General features: G+C 42.7%; 2 protein-coding genes across 5 annotated transcripts in view; one reads left to right on the top strand and one right to left on the bottom strand.

Moving 5' to 3' along the window:
• Positions 1-4,780: 4,780 nt before the first annotated feature.
• LOC148820831 (uncharacterized) overlaps positions 4,781-17,294 on the top strand; it is a 41,903-nt gene continuing 29,389 nt past the window's right edge. For 2 of the 3 annotated variants that reach the window (XM_088932405.1, XM_088932403.1), the window contains exon 1: positions 4,781-4,842. The gene's annotated coding sequence lies outside the window, so the exon portion shown is untranslated. Of the gene's footprint in view, positions 4,843-11,044; positions 11,099-17,294 lie in introns of those variants that run through there. The other variant, XM_088932404.1, reaches the window with a different exon arrangement.
• klf1 (Kruppel like factor 1 (erythroid)) lies at positions 9,342-17,032 on the bottom strand. 2 transcript variants are annotated; one of them, XM_088932408.1, is made up of 3 exons: positions 16,726-17,032; positions 13,247-14,225; positions 9,342-10,673 (listed from the first exon to the last, which is right to left on the bottom strand). In XM_088932408.1, exons 1-3 carry the CDS (start codon positions 16,813-16,815, stop codon positions 10,498-10,500), a joined length of 1,245 nt encoding a protein of 414 aa, XP_088788534.1. In that variant the 5' UTR covers positions 16,816-17,032; the 3' UTR covers positions 9,342-10,497. The 2 variants fall into 2 exon arrangements, with proteins under 2 accessions (XP_088788534.1, XP_088788535.1); XM_088932409.1 differs by having other exon boundaries at positions 16,712-16,801.

Raw genomic sequence — 17,294 nt, 5'->3', positions numbered from 1 at the left:
TGAACTGCATCATCTGACATGATCTTGTGTCTGTAGTGCAGACACAATGCAATCAATTTACTCATAAAAATACACATTCTCAATAACTATGACAGAGAAGGCATCTGTACACATCTTGAAGGACTGAGCCAATACTTTTTTCTTCTTTTTTTCTTTTTTTGCATGGATTAACCTTTACATGTTTCTATTTTATACAGTATGTACTCTGCATTACCAAGGATCTCTGAAGACAGCGTCAAAAGAGCCACATCTCCTGTCTGCTATCTTTATTCATTTAACAGAAGTGGCCTAGTAATGTCAGGATATTTGCAGAAACGAATGTCTGAATCAAAAATGTAAGAATGAGAGATACTATAAATTACAATACCACTAATCTGCCGGTACGCGTTTAAATATGACAATCAGACATTCAAGACGGGATGAGTCACACGTTGAGAGTTAATCTGATTCCTCAGGGATGCAGTGAAATAGTTCAGGGTTGTCAGAAATCATAACTGGAAGGGAATAGCTTGAAAAAAAAACAAAAACAAAAGTCTGTGATTATCATGCTGTGAATAACGCTGATGGGTATCTAAATATAAACGCGGAGCGCCTGAAATATCAGCCTGTGTGCTCAGTCGTGTGGATCAGTGTAACTCACTGACGGACCTTCTCTGTTCCTGCACAAATGATTAAATCCTGGCCTGGGGCTGGACGCAGCTTTCTCAGGAGTGAACAATCACATCTTTGTGTCCACAGAGATCTGTCTCCGTGAGGCGCTCACAGCAAACCATCCCTGTTGCACAAGCTTCTATAAATATTACATCATTGACAACTAGGCCCCTGGACTGTGGCCATGCGACCCTGTCAGCTTTCAGAACAGACTCTCCTAGACCCGTTCCACGGCACTGGCACTGATGAGCAGACTGACAGATTGGCATGGCATGAAAACGTCTGCGGTACATTTGAGGTGTTATTGGAGTCACATGAAACGGGAGCTTGGCTGTCTGGATGGGGTTTTGCGGGAAGAGTTGGATTATTTGTGGAGGGGTTTGGGTTAGTGCATCAGTTCCTCTGCTCTATGGTACTTCAATTTAGACAGGTGAGGATTGCTGTGTTAATGGGAAAGAGCTTTGCAGGCTGAGGAGTTAAGTAAAGAATGTGAGGAATTCGTTTCCTGTCTCTCTCTTGTTGGGGTGGAATGAGTCTCTTTCGTTGTTTCTCCCTCTTTTCCCAGCACACACTGTCCGATTAATCAAATAATTGCCTTCCTCACTGATGGATCTCAGCACAACGGAGAGCCTGGGCTCAAAAATGAGTTTGTTCTGACCTGCAAGTCCTCAAATAATAAATGGCACGGGCTCGTAAAAGATGCCAATAAAATGCCATTTACAGTAAATGTCACAGATAACTAAGGCAGGATTTCTTTGTTTTACGTGTTGGGAAAAAACACCCTGTTCGATTTCCAAGTTAGGTGTCCTGCTTTCTTATCTTTTCTGTAAACCAAAGGTCACAAGGTGTTTTTATTCACTGTTCTTTCTACACATCTCTCACAAAAGTGCATAGCAGGAGAATCTGCAGTTTTACCTTGGAGTTAGTGGCCTGCTGCTGAATCTGATTTGCCCTCTAATGCCAAGCCATTACTTGGCTGTGGGTTGCCTGATTGCCCATCAGTGCCATGCCATTACTTGACTGTGGGTTGCTGCTCAGTGCTGTGTCTTCATCATGGCGTAGCACAGTGTGAACGTCTGTTCAAAAACACTGCCAGACTCTCAATATTGCGAGAGGCTGCTGCGGATACTATTTTATACTGTCTACATTTTAATGTATTTTCATTCTGATGGACAAAGTAAATGTTACAACAAACGTCCTTTCCTGTGGCTGATTGATCGATGTCAGCAAATGCTGAGAAGGAGGGAAGTGTTTCTTTCAGAATTGTGCTGTCAGCCTCCTGGATAAATCTGGTACAACTTTCCTCAGCAGGTGACTCCTCAGCAGGCTTCCTTGCACATGCTGCCAGTTGATTTTGAGCTTATTATGAGATTGCAAATGGTCCCCTTCTGCAATTAGATGAAGGTGGTCTCCTTTATGTTCCAAAATCTAACTTGTGAACTGCAAGCACTGGGGTGTTCTCTGCCTGTGTGCTAAGGATGTTGAAAACATTCTTCATTTATCAGCTTTCAAGAGTCTGTGATATTTAAAATCTAGCATAAGGTTCAATCTTTTAATTTGTTTTTGTTTTTTTATTGCTTCTTATGTTGAGATGGTTGTCAGGAAGATGCTTTGTATTTTTTTATAACCAGTTTTGTCAGGAGTGCAGTTCAGAACTATTAAGTGAAGCTTTATAAAGAAGGTCTTTTCTCATGTGCACATCCTCACCTTTTTGTTTAATGAAATTTGCTGAAACTGTCAGTAAGCATGGTTCACAATATGAGTATCGCCTGGGCTGCACTTTTGGTGAAAGGTTGCTCAACTTACAACCCTGATATCTGCTCTATAAAGCTTTCTAACTAGTTCCTTAATTAATTTGTTGATAATTAGAATGGATGGTTTAGCAATTAAGGCATTAGTCGCAACAAAGTACTGTAGTGAAGAGCACTGGGGAGCACATGATAAGTATCCATGCTTTCATGCAGAACTTCATTAACATCAACTATCATTCAAACACCGTGGAAATTTAGCAGTTTTGGTCTGAACCTTACTTTTATCAAACTGTTATTCTGAACACATTTACTGTATATTTTATAAAACATCAGTCAATCAATAAATTCAATTTGTTAAGCAAAAATGATCCACGCAAGAAATAGGAACTTACATCATGCACAACACACACAATTGATTCTGAGCAGCTGAAACCCACACAAAAAAGGTACAGTATGTGGGCCTTTATGTAGTGTATATTTTTCGAAGTCTTTATCTAATTAAAAAGCAACAGTGCTTTAATATATAGCAAAAAATTATGGAATTTTAATCCAAGTTATGCTCAAAATGAATTATTAAGACCTCACAAAAATGGTAATATAACCATAGAAAAAGCTCAAAGAAGACAAGAATGAATACCTGGTCAGCGCAAGGGACTGGGACCAGGACCACTTCAGAGCAAGGACATGTGGCAACTTTTGGAAACTAAGAGGGGATACATTTATCCTGGAGAAAACGGACCATTTCTTTACTCAAAGAAATGTGGGTGTCTTGGAACAGGCGTCCTGTGGCCTATCCTGTGGGCTCCTTACGAATGTGCACAGAGAATGTTTGAGGATTACCTAGCTTCCTAATGACCAGTCGGGTTGAAAGGCTTTCTCTGTGATCTTATGTTATGGACTAAAACTGGCTAGCTGGCAGCCTGAAACAGAGACAATACACACATCATCTACAGTCCACGGCTTTTAGTAGGAGAATGATGATTTAAATGGCTCTTTTAGTCTTTAGATGTGTGTAGCTGGCTAAATCCAGCTCTAACAGGTCCATGTTTATCTCCCTGCCCCGCCCCCAAACAATCAGAACCAGTAATTCAGACTGAAAACAAACTTGTTCTTCTGCGTAATTATGCGGGAATCTGTACATGAGCGTGATTTCACACACTCTGAGCTGAAACCTCCTCCATCTGAGCTGCAGAAGCGGATCAGACCAGCTGCCCAAGTTTAGCCTCGTTAACCTGAAACCTGAACCATTCTGAGAGTGCTCCGATAAGCACAGGCTTTTTTTTTGCGTGGGAACTAACTAGGCTACGTGTCTGCTTGTAAATCTAGGCTGTTGTTGTGACAAGTGGTAATTTGAACAGGATAAAATTTATCAGATCTTTTGTTTTGGGGTAGTGTTTTCTAGTGTTTTTCTCTGATCTTGTAAGGTACCTTTGGGCACATTCCCTAAAAACATTCCTAATGTATCGGCCACGCCAGGGGATTTTCTGCTATGTTACTTTCCGAAGCTCTGGTTTCAAGCCCCCTGAATGGCCTGTGAATCACTATTGCTTATTCCTGCTAATGTTCCTGTCCCAGTAACTGTACACATCTGTAACACATCTGAAGAGGCTCCACAGTCCAATCGTTTTTCTTTCTTTCTGCTTCTTAGAATTAACCTCTGGTTGTTCTTTTGCCGCTCACACACTGGTGCAGTTTCCCACACATGAAGGACTGTACATTGTGTAGAGAATAACTAATAAGAAAGATGAACTCTCAATCTTTTTTCTATATCTCTCTGTTAAAAGAATGACGTCCCCAAATATCACTGAAAACTGAAAATCTCACTAAATGTGTTGATCCCATGATCTGCTGCTATAAGTATTGGAAGTATTGGCACAATTGGCTGCCAGGTGTTTCTTATTAGTCAGGTGTTTTCTGTAGTGAATGAGCAGTGTTGGGTTTAACCTTTGCTCTTCCCTTGTTGTCTGTGTTTGGAGACACATCACTGTCTCAGTAATTATGGAGAGCACTGTACACATAAAGTTGTATGATGGTTCTTTTAGAAGCCAGTGTATAAGAGACCTTTAGAAAATCTTTGTATATGTAATCAGAAGGGATGTAATTCTGTAACGTGCATCGTCGATATTATTGAAACATATCTTGACTCTCGTGTGTCATTATCCATAGAGAAAATGTGTAATATAGGCATTAAATTCTCATTGTGTCTTCACGTTTTGTCAGTAGTTCCTCGAATCGCAAAGTGCATTTTAGGAGAAAGACGCCCGCTTTCGTTGGGCTGTGCGTGATGTAAGACACGCCTGTTAGCGAAAAATGTCATATGAAATAATAAGGAGTAACGTCGGCCCCTTGTTAACAACAATTATTTAACATCAATATAAGATTTACAGCCCAACATGTTCATATGAAAATTGAAGACGTTCCTCGCGTGGCGTTGTGAAAGGTACTCGCTCCGCTTGCATGCAGCTACAGTACATCGCACATACAGTACTTGTTCTTTTTAGATTTTATCCTGTTTTGGTTCTCTCACGTTGTATTTAAAAGTGATTTCGTTTCTTGTTTGAGATGTATTATTTTCATTTGCGTTTTGAGGTGTACAGTAACTGTAGCTCTGTAGTAACGTGTTTCTTAAACTTCTTTATTGAAAAGACTTATTTCAATTTTGACAACGCGAGGAAATTGTAAAGGTACAGTAGTGTGTAGTTTTATACGGATGATGCTTTATTTTGTCATTATGTCATTTTCTCCATGATGTCATTATATTATGCATAATATGTATATTTTTAGTTTACCGTAAAAATGGATTCACTTGAAACTATTCATATTCCATTTTCATTTGTGCTGTCAGCATTTTCCGTTTTTGACGTTCAGTGACAGATGGGAAATGTAATCTTCAGTTCTGACGAAATGGTTTAGGCGTAAACATTACTATTTATATTTTTATTGTGAGCATATCCAGGTAATTTCCTGTAACAGACGGTCACGTTTCAAGATATTGTTAAATGTAGATAATAGTGCCCTTATCCTGCACAGATGACAGAAAGCGCAACAAAAACTTTTTTCCAGTGAAAACGGAGCGTCATTACCGTTCAGCATGCCTCGTTGTGCTTTTTTTCAAATGTTTTTTGTGATCGGGTCAAGCGGAAAGCGCTAATGCGTGTTTTCTACCCATAAAGCTGAAAATCCAATGTTTCACACCTGGTTTTTCAACCTCCTCTTAAAATCCTAGGCCCATCGGGACAGAGGTCAAGGGTCCTCATATCGGGACAGTCTCGGTGTTAGCCGATTTGCCCGTTATGATATTTAAAATAAAAAACACGTTATTGATAACATTTTTAAGTTCTTTAAAACACTTGTATAGAAATCCACTTTGCGATCGATACGGCTACATTTCCGAGACCTTTGCCTGTGTAAAACTGGAATTGTGTGATCAGATACTTTTTAAAATTAATTTTAATTACCCCCCTCCTTCTTGCAGTATGTGTGTTTTTCATTTATCCATTGGAGATCCCCCTATGAAAAGTATATTAAATCATGTCGCGGTCACCCCGGTGATCACACTTGGGCGTGAGTACCACGACATTCTGAGGAATTTAGCAGGGAATTTGTCGGAGGATCCTCCTGCTCATTTCCCCTGCTTTCCTGCCCCCTGCCGGTGAAAACACGTCACGATCTACAGCCCTGCACCGTCCACCTGCCAGGTGAGGCTCTTTTCCAGCTCAAACAAGAACTAAACCGAACCGCTCCCGTCCGTCTGGAACAAAGTCGCTCTTGCTGAGAGCGGTATTATCTGTACAGCAGCGGCCGAGCGCTTAACTTGACAACACTGCCCACGCATGAGCGTTTAGGAGTGCTAATGTAATTATATATAATGTTTATACATTTGTTTTGATTACGTTCATATCCGTGGATGGATTGGCAAAACGGGCTCGGTCCGGCTGGAGAAATTGCAGCTGTTGCCACAGTTAAAAGAGTAACCTGTCCTGCTGGGCTCAGAGTCCAAACCCCAGGATCCTTCTGAGATCCAGCCAGGAAGAACTGGGCGAACAAATGGGGTTTTTCAAGCACATTTAATTTCCGTGCTTCCTGAAAAGAATTTAAACTTCTAGTACAAAGCAGTTTTGAGCCCTCGCGAAACTGGGTGCTGGCTCATTTTGTTTATTGGCTGATGCAGAATGGATGGTAATGGACAGTTTTCCCAAGAGCACTTAGAGCGCCTTTGACACGATTATGTCTTCAGGAATTGGGGCCGTCTCAAAAGTGCTTCAGTCCGGAGAGAGACTGTGGGGTCATGCTTATCTCCGAGAGACTTAAAGAGGGAAATTAGGAAAGGAAATCAAATCTGTTGTGTTAGGTCTTCAGCTTTTAACCGAGGAAGAAACGGGGTGCAAAGAGACGGTATTGAAGAGAGGAACAGTCGTCTCTTCTTATAGGTAGGGTGAAGCGCGTAACATGACCAGCAGGGGTCTCTCTCCTCTTTTCGTTTGAAGGCAGCAGCACCGGATTTAATAGCACAACATCATCTTGATTGAAGAGACACAGCTGGAATATTTTGCACATGCTGTACAACATGTAAACAAAAATATTCCGACTGTTTAAAGGAGATGAGACGTTGAGAGAAGACCCTTTTTTTTCTATGATTTTTTTTCTTCATGTTCCCTGCCCTTTGTGGTAGATCCTTTTACATACAGGTGAAAGAACATTTGCATTGAAGAGCTTCGTGACTGAGGATTGGTCTTCATCACTTGCTGCTTAGAGATGAAAAGCACAGCAGCCGTGAGACAGGCCAACCCCCTGACCCCAGATTTTGGAGATCCCATGAAGGGGGTGTTCCTAAGAGCATGTTTGAGACCCTCCTACCTCAGGGAATCTTTATGCTGTATTAAGGGACCAGAGATACTGTGGTCAGGATGCTGAACGTTTTCGGTAAACATGAAGCAGCTGGCATTATAGACTAGAGTCTTTTTTGATCCAGGTTAAAGGAAGCTAACTGTTCCCAAACAGTTCCGGGTTCCAGCCCTGCCACTGCACGTGAAGCTGGCGAACCTCCGTGTTCTCTGTTTCCCAGAGATGTCAAACCCAAGTCCTGCAGCTGTGGAGTCTGGAGCTGTTGACTTATAGGTCTATGAACTGGCTTCATCACTCTGTTCTCCTCCCCACTAATAGCTGGTGTGTGGTGAGTGTTCTGGCGCACTATGGCTGCTGCATCATCAGGTGGGGCTGCACACTGGTGGTGGTGGAGGGCAGTCCCCATTACCTGTAAAGCGCTTTGAGTGGAGTGTCCAGAAAAGCGCCATATAAGTGTAAGCAATTATTATTATTATTAGGTCGCCCTCTAGTGTGTGTAGGTTGTGTTGTCTGAGCTCCTCAGCAAAATGACTGATAATTCCGAACCATTTTTAACAGAGTAGAACAGGGGTGGCTAGCACACGTCCTGTAGAGAGCCACAGACCAGCAAGCCGATGAGTCACCCTAAACATGTCAATTTCTAAAACATGCCTGTTTTGACTACTGATTTATCCAGCTGGTCGGTGTCCACATCTGAGCTACACGTGCTCATCACGCTGGAGCTTTTCCTAGTTTCTGTGGCATTTCATGGATAAGAGAGCACGTGAGCCCCCCCCCATCGATCTTAGGGACAACCCTCCCACCCCAGCAATGCTCCTCCCCCCCAGCCGTGTGGATTGGAACAAACTGGGGGGTTAAGTACCTCACTCAAGGTACAACAGCAGTAGCACCAGTCTACTGGTGACCCACCAGTCACCCACTCGGCAACCCAACCCCACCCGCCACGTAGTCTAGGTATCATTTGAAATCAAAATACAAGCCAGCTCCGTTATAAGCCGCCCCTCCATATGTTGTTTTGCATTGTCTATCATTGATAAATTGAGAAAGTCGATGTAAAAAAACCCTGCACTTCTGTCGTTTTTCAGGGCACAAAAGCCAGCAACATCAGTGGCTTGTGGAATATTTTGCTTTGGAAATATTGCAAAGAGCAAAATCTGATGTTAAAAGTAGACAGTGCTGTTGCACATGACTTAGATAATGAGTTGCTGTTTCCCAGTATTGAAGCTGAGTTCTTACCACCACACAGTACACTGCTGACCCAATCAGTGGATCCAGGTGTAAGCAGTAGTTTACTGATTACATGCGTGAACAGTGTGTTCAAAAAACAGATCTGCCCTCAAGCAGTAACTGACCTTGTTAGTTTTGAAGAGACCACAAATCGAAAGAAGCTGGTGACATATATATGAAATAGATATTTTTCTTTTTATTATTTTAGGTGTGATTTAAGTAAATCTATACACTCTTGTCTGAACTGTATGAATGTATCTTAAGCTAATTACATTATTCCTTATGGATATTAATTCCTCTAAGTCATTTCTCTATACTGTACATTCCATCATTTAGGACTCTAACCTGGTCTTATGACGGAACCCTCTGACAGTGTTTGAACAGCTAAACCGAAGTAAAATCTAACTTATGGCTCCTGGTCCGACTCTATTCAATTCATTCTTTTGGGAAAGTCTCCCACTTTAAAAGTTTACGCTCTTACAGTCCCGAACCCCCCATATTTCCATTATTCTTATGGAGAAAATTTCTGCTTCATGTGTTGTTTCAATATATGGCATGATTTTCTGATCTGTAACTCTGAGGATAACAGGGACAGCCTGCACCTACACCCTGTAGCTCTCAAGGATCCCAGCTGGCTGCGTACGGAAACACACGTGTGCCAAAGTCCTCGCAAACTGACAGTTTAAGGGTGGCTCATAAACCCTGCTGCCTGCCCCCAGATTAGAAGAAGGATGCTGCATTTATCAGATGAAACCGCCTTGCTTTTTTTCTTGCTTCACCTCATGTCTGGTGCTCGGTCAGTGATGCGGCCTCCTGGGCCGCACGGCGTGTGCTGATCCACATGGAAACTGAAAGAATGCACTCTGCTTTTGAGCACCATCAACTTTATTAAAAACAGCAAAGATAACAACAACAAAAAAAAACACCAGAATGAAGATGCAATGTCCAGCATGTGTACTGACTGTGTACTCTTAACAGCGCTGCTCTCTGTAGCTGAAAAACATTGTTACGGAAAGAACATGAGTAGCTTTCAAAAGGCAAAGGGGATGTTGGAGAACTGTTGGACAGTATTTTATATGGCGAGAGCAAAACACAGTGCACTTCCAGGACTGACACGATGAGGTTAAACCTCCCACCTCCCACCAATGCTGGCACCTCTTTATTTAGCTGCACTGTCAGGAGAAATGGGGGTGAAGTGCCTGTGCACAAGAAGACAGTGCGATCCTGGGACAGGAGGACCCCAACCCTCAGTGATCAGGTAACGGGTACACAGCTTTAGCCACCTCTCCAGACTGACGCCTAGGCAACACAGCTGGGGCATGTGAAAACTGTCTTTGCAATGGGGTTACATTTACAGAGAAAGAGAGAACAGCATGATGACATTTCTTTGCAAAATTTAAGACTCAAGTTAGGAAACATTTACACAAAAGGTTATCCAGCCATGTTATTGAGGCTGATCACCTGAAATCCTTCAAGACACGGCTGGACGACAACAAATAAGATACTAGTGAGTGAATGAGCTTGGTGACCTGAATGACCTCCTCTCCTTTCTTTTGCTCTTAAAATGAGCACCCTGCTCTATTCCTGGAATGCGGGGTGCAACTCTTGTTTTTTGCCCAAAGTGCAAAGACGTGACCTTTGGAACTTCACCATGAATGGCTGTTTTTGGGCTTTTGATATCCTGTTGACTAGCTATAGCAGAAGAAAGAGCTAAAAATGTGCCGAGACATTTCCTTGGGGCTCAGCGCTGTGGGCTTTGGGCCTGAGAACAGCCAGTGGAGAGGAGGGGACAAGGACACACAAGGTCTTGTGAAACTGAAGCGATCCTCCTGCTCACCATTCGCAACCACGCTGGGTAGCACAGTGCTGCTGGAATACGCCTGGCCTTCCCATCGGAAACCTTGCCGTGTTCCCCGTTCACAGCGAGCGGGGTGAGCTGGGGGGCCCGGCTGCGGCATTCCAACAGGCGGTGTGGCTGGTGGGCTGACACGGCAGGGGTCGGCAGCAGGTGGAGGGGGGGTTGTCAGGCGTGCCTCTTCATGTGCAGCGCCAGGTGGTCGGAGCGAGAGAAGGCCCTCTCGCACAGCAGGCACTGGAATGGCCGCTGGCCGGTGTGCTTGCGGTAGTGGCGCGTCAGCTCATCGGAGCGGGCAAACTTCCAGCCGCAGCCCTCCCAGGTACAGTGATAGGGCTTCTCACCTGGGGAGGGAGAGAGACAGACAGACAAGGGCCTGAGTGACTTTCAGAAACTGCTGCAGCTGTGCAAGTCTGCACTGGTGTTGTCAAAGGCCACCCCAGGTGTCCGGGGAGCTTGGCCTGGTCTTAGTCTGTCTCTCTGATGAAGCTATTTTTTTCATGGTGTGTCAGAAACTCTAGAAACCATAACCCAGAAGCACTTTGTGTATGTTTTCAGTCACTGTCTCAGTCCAGATCACATGCAGTGCATTTTTTCATAACAGTCAGGACTTGTAGGGTAACCTGTTTTTTATATCATTTTCCACTAAAGGCACAACTTGTGGTCTTCTGCAGGACTCTCTGGGTGGTCCTACACTGTGCATGTGCCATGTCAGCTGTACAGTACAGTCCACTGAGATGCAGCTTTGCTAAAGATCTTGCAGACGCAGGTATTTCCAAGAAACGTAAATCATTACTGACACAGCATACTGTTATTCTTCTGTTGTACTGTAAACTGTTGGTTTGAAATTCTTTCTTGGACAATTATGTCCAATCAGTGCGCTCTTGAGTTTAAACTGTGTGGCTCACTGACTGGAGATGCATTTCCACAGCCAATAACGAGAACTGGTATATTTGTTGTGTCAGTGTTCAAGAATGTTTCTGTGTTTACAGTTAACTTATCTCAGCTCAAAATACAACCAGCTGGGCAACTAAAGGAAAAGCACTAGGGATCAAGGTCTAGCAAATTCTACACATTAGTTACTTGAGTCATGTTAACATACTTAACATGTTAACATGTTGTTAACGGTACTATATGTTGCTAGCATTTTAACTTATGAATGCTGTATGAGTGGTTAAGCACAAGCTATAAAGCCATGAATCAGTCCATAAGAAAATCAATGAATGAGTTCCCCAATCAATAAATGCATTGGCCAATAAATTGGTAAAATCAGTCGAGCAAGCCTTATAGAATATTGTAACAAGCAAGTAAAAAACATTGTCATAAAATTGTTTTGTAGCAAATAATGGTAAAAGAGGATTATGCTATTATTACTAATATTATTCCATATACTGAGTCCATATACTGTACAGTATAACAGACTGAAGTGTGGATTAAATGTAAAAGACTGAGCTGTGCAGAGGCTGCAATACTAGACTTCCACTAACTTGGACTTTTATCTAAACAATAATCAATCAGCACCTCAGATATTGATATAACATCTTGCAGTTTTAATTGTACTGTATGAACTATTATTCTGTTTTCTTATATTGTGTTAGGGGAGAATTTTCAGAGTACCACAAAAACATGTACTAGAACCACGGCTCTATCAGTCATACCAGAATCTAGATCATTAAATGCATCAGAACAATTGTTGATACCTAAATAGGGGAGAATCAGCAAACGTAGAAGCTGAAAAGGAAATTCGGGACGGGTCAAAAACATGGCGGATATCTAATGTGGGCATGTATAGGTAACAGAAACATAATCTGTAGATATAAAATGAGTTTGAATAAGCTACTGTACTTTTAAAAAAGACTTAACCGTTGACATGGCATATTTATATTTTAATTTATAGACTGTGGAGGAATAAGCAAACAAGGCTAGGATATTTAGTTTGGTGTAAAATTTAATTTAAGGCTTAACTAGATTTAAAATGTGTGATAGTAAGACCTCTTTTAGATTAGTGTACAGATTTGGTCACCACATTACATAAAAGACATTGTTACTCTGGAATCATTGTAGAGAAGAGAGACCACAAGCTTCCTAAGCTTAAGGACATGCTGAAGGAACTGAACATTTTTAGTCTTAGAGAAAACTATAAGGGGACCTGATTCAAGCACTCTAGATTCTCAAAGGCTTTGACAGAACCAAACCACATGACGTCTGCAGAATCAGCAGTGACACATGAACCAGAGGGCAAAAGTGGAAAATACCTGGGACTGCATTTCAAACTGAGAACAGGGGACACATATTTACTCAAAGTGTTGTGGGAGTGTGGAACAAGCTACCTAGTCTATTGGCTTGTTGAAACTGAAATCTTTCAAGATGTGGCTGCATAAGATCCTTTAGCTATCAAAGGGTTTAACTATTAAATAAGATCAAATAGCTATTAAGAGCAACCAAGCATGCTAGTCTTGTGTTTTTACAGTGCTGCATAATAATTGTAATGCTCGTACATTACCTCGAACAAAGACATGAGATGAATGCATGTACTGTATTTTTTCCCAGTGTGATAGTCATTCTTTATACAGTTGAACTGCAGGTTCGTAAGCAAAGAGGTTAGCTGTCAATGTGCAGTATTGCATCAGCTGTCCACTCACGCAAGGAGGAATGAGATTCTGGAAGGGGCCTGTTTAGGAGTATTGCCCCCAAGTTGAAGAATTATGACCTCTCTTTTTTCCACCAAATGAATGTTTTTAACTTAATGTTTCTGAAAAATATATATAATTATAGATTATAAAGTGACTTTCACTTGACACACACTTGTCCTTGTGTGAGCCTTGGCTCTATGTTTGTGGTCTGTGGTCTGTTCTCTGCGGTGGGGACTGTGGGGGACGTGGGAGCCTGGCTGGCTGTGCACGGCACGGTGCGTTACCTGTGTGCGTGCGCAGGTGGGCTTTGAGGTGGGAGCTCTTGGTGTACGTCTTCGTGCAGCCGGGGTGCTCACAGCTGTGCATCGCCACCCTTTTCCTGGAAGATGTCTTGCGGGTGCGCTTCCCCTCTTGGCCTGCAAGTGGCGCTAGCAGAGCAGGGTGAGAGGAGGGTGAGACGCCCGGGCCTTGCACTGGGGCCACGAACAGCCCAGGGTGGCTAATGGCACCTTTGTAAGCTACGGCTGCTGGGTAAGGCGTGTAACCGCTTTGACACTGCTCGGGGTAAAAAACTGTGGTGTGGTGGCTGTGGTGGTAGCCTGGCACAAAGCCATAGTGGCATTGCTGGGTCATGGGAGGGTCTATAATAGATGGCCTGTTTGGAAGAAAGTGGCTGTTGGAGAAGGCAGGGCCTGGGTAGTGTCCCAGATTGCATGCTTTCCCTTTCACAGAGCCCACACAGTCCATATCTTCATTTCTCTCCTGTTCACTTCCCAGACAGAAGGCAAAGTGCTCCGCAGGTGAGGATTCGAGGGTGTACAGCTTTGACTGGTAATCCGCTGCGTAAGTGATCTGGCTGTTCTGGAGCACGTCTGGGAAAGTGGAAAGAAGGGGCTGAGGGGAGAGGAGCTCTAACATCAGGCTGCTGTTGGCTTGGAGCTGCTGATCCATATTGGACTGCTGTTTCAATATAACCCCTTCCTCCTCCTTGACTTGGTACAATCCATTGTGACCCTTCCTCTGCTCTGCCTGCAAGAGCTGCTGGGAATTGCAGTTCATTGCTGGACCCAGATCAGAGCCTGGGCTGTTGATGCCAGACAAGAGGAACTCCACATCCCAGCTGGCACTGTTCTCGTCCTCCTTATCCTCCAGTTCATTTCTCAGTGCCTTCTGGGGCTCATAGCTAAACCCAGGATCGGACCCCATTTCCATTTTTGTGATGTCCAAAGCTGGGGTCAGTGTGTCATCCTCCATTTTCCATGTCTGAGACAAAGACAGTTGACAAAAATGAGAGAGAGATAAAGTTGCCTAGAACATCTGTTTCTAGGTTGCATTGAAATAAAAAAAAATAACTGACAAAATAGAACAAATAATTATTTATAAGAACTCCCTATTTGGAATATTCAATTATTTGTGCATTTAATTAACCCAATTGTTTTTGCTTCGTTGCCGTGTTTCTGTTAACAACTGTCAGTCTGACTTCTAGGGATGTGCCAAAGTTACTGTTATTGCAATCACTCCCTTTCAAATGTATCTGCTAAAAAGAGTTGGGAGTTGACATTACAAATATGTCTCATTGACCTGCCTTCAGATAGGTGTGTAGCTGTCACAGTATTTATAGTAAGTAACAGAGTAACAGTGGACTGGGAAAGTAATTCAGCTGAGGTCCCCTGATTCACTGAGGCAGGAGTAAAGAGGAGGGTGCACACATAAGACCTGGGCTGGCCGAACTGGCAGCTGTGGGACGAGTTTGCACCTGTCTCTCTGCAAGCTCAACTCTCGCTTTTCACCGCTGAATTCAGACAGAGCACAGCCTCCTCAGCCGAGATCTGGACAGCCAAACACTTTGTAGAGAGGCCTGTGTGCATTTTCAAATCTAGAGATTGCATGATCTCAGTAAAGAAAAGCCATGTCTGATGCTGGCCTGCCTGATACAGGCACTTCAGAGTCAGAGGTAGAAAGTTTATACAGTGGTTCAAAAAAGTAAGTACACCCCATGAAAAGGTTTGTCTTTTTTACATTTTTGGACAAAAGGATATTTTATCGTCATTTCAACAATACTGCTCGATAAATGTGATCTAATTTTAAAAAATAACATTTAAAAATCACATTTTGTACTCATTTGTACTATTAAAAATCAACAGAAATGCAATTTCCTTGTGCAGAAAAAGTTAGTACACCCCTACCTTTATCATTGCATCAAATGCCTAAAATTAGAATCAGGTGCACCAAAACAGGTGCAATTGATTAGAACATCATTAGAGAGTAACTTGGAGGGCACTGCCTTTTATAAACATCAGAAACCTGTGATCTGGTTTGGTCTTAGCAAATGAGGTGTGTGGCTACATCATGCCAAGATCAAGAGAGCTCTCTGAGGCCCTCAGAAGAAAGATTGTTGATGCCTATGAGTCTGGGAAGAGTTTTAAAACCATTTCCAAGTAATTTATAGTCAATCACTCCACTGTCCGAAAGATCATCTACAAATGAAGAAAATTTCAAACCACTGGCAATCTATCCAGGCCAGGTCGTCCCACCAAATTCAGCCCAAGAGCTGACCGAAAGATGCTTCAGGAAGTCTCCAAGAACCCCAGGATAACACCAAGGGATTTACCGGCAAGTCTTGCCTCAGTCAATGTCAAAGTGCATGAGTTAACCATCTGAAAGAGACTGCACAACTTTGTCCTACTGTACATGCGAGGTCAGGAAGGGAGAAGCCTTTTCTCTTAGAAAAGAATATAGATGCACATATAGATGCACAACTGAAGTTGGCCAGACAACATCTAAGTGAAGATCAGGAGTATTGAAACAATGTGCTCTGGACTGATGAGACCAAGGTAGAGCTGTTTGGCCACAAAGCCAGAAGTCATGTTTGGCAAAAACCAAAAACTGCCAAAAGAACTTCATACCAACTGTAAAGCATGGTGGTGGACGCATTATGGTTTGGGGCTGCTTTTCTGCCACAGGGCCTGGTCAGCTTGCCATCATGGAGCCAACCGTGAATTCCACATTGTACCAGAAAGTACTTGAGGAGAATGTGAGGCCATCTGTCAAAAAGCTGATGCTGAACTGTAAGTGGACCTTGCAACAAGACAATGACCCAAAACACTCAAGCAAATCCACAAAAGAATGGCTCACAAAGAAGAAATGGAGGGTTATGGAATGGCCAAGTCAAAGCCCAGATCTTAACCCCACAGAAATGCTGTGGGCGGACTTGAAGCGGGTAGTACATGCAAGAAAGCCCTCAAACATCACACAGTTGAAGGAGTTCTGTAAGGAGGAGTGGGCAAAAATTTCTCCAAGTCGATGTAGGAGACTGATAGACAATTACACGAAACGTCTACAAGAAGTGATTTCTGCCAAAGGGGGCAACACCAGCTATTGAAGCTAGGAGGCGGACTTATTTCTTCCACAGCAGACAATTGCATTTCTGACTTTATTTTGTTGAATAAATGATTGCAAAGAATAATTTTCATGATTACTTGTTAAATTAGATCACCTTTATCTATCAATATTGTTGAAACGAAGATCAAATATCCATACATGCAAATATGTTGAAAAACATACACCTTTTCATGGGGGTGTACTTACTTTTTCACAGCATTGTACAGTAAATCCAGCAACAATATCAACTATAGATTTGAAATTAAGAGACCACCATAGTGGTGACGGTACTACCTGACCTGAGGATGTTACCATTTGCTGGCACAGTCTGTAAAAAAAGAACAAGTCACAGAGAAATAGAAACTTACTTAATAAAACTTACTTTCCCATTTTCCGGGGAGTTACAAAAGTTGGAAAAAGAGCTGAACGACGGCAGGACAGCCTGAGTCAGAGCCATCTTGTCAGTTTTCATGGACGATATTAAATGCAAAACAAACTAAAAATAACAAGTCTGACATTAAAGAAAAAAAATACTCTCCTCTTGATCTCCTCTGCTAGATGTCTGAACTTTGTCTTACGGCTGAAAAGTAAAACAGTGGAATTCAATAATAGTTACACATAAAAATGAGGAGACGTTTCACAACTTGTGTTCCATTTGGCCACTCATTCTCTCTTTCTCACATTCTCGCTCTGCTCTGTAGGTTTTACTCCTCTTTCTGCAAGGAGGGGGGGGGGCTTGGCTCATGAATATTCAGTTGCTTTTTTTGCATGTTCCCCACAACTGCTGCAAAGCACCAAGTTCCAGTGAATAAGGAAAAGGGGGGAATCCTGCTATTTGTTACAGTATCAACTCTTGAAGAGGGCGTCAGGTTTTCTTGTCTGAAGGCCATGTGTTAACTGAGCTCAGAGCAGTGAAGTGGTCAACTGACCGCTCTTCAGTGAAACAGTAAA

Source organism: Atractosteus spatula, chromosome 14 (genome assembly GCF_055471065.1).
Source record: "Atractosteus spatula isolate fAtrSpa1 chromosome 14, fAtrSpa1.hap1, whole genome shotgun sequence".
Lineage (NCBI taxonomy): Eukaryota > Metazoa > Chordata > Actinopteri > Semionotiformes > Lepisosteidae > Atractosteus > Atractosteus spatula.
Note: the sequence above shows the minus strand (reverse complement) of the source record. Positions and strands in the feature narration are given on the sequence as shown.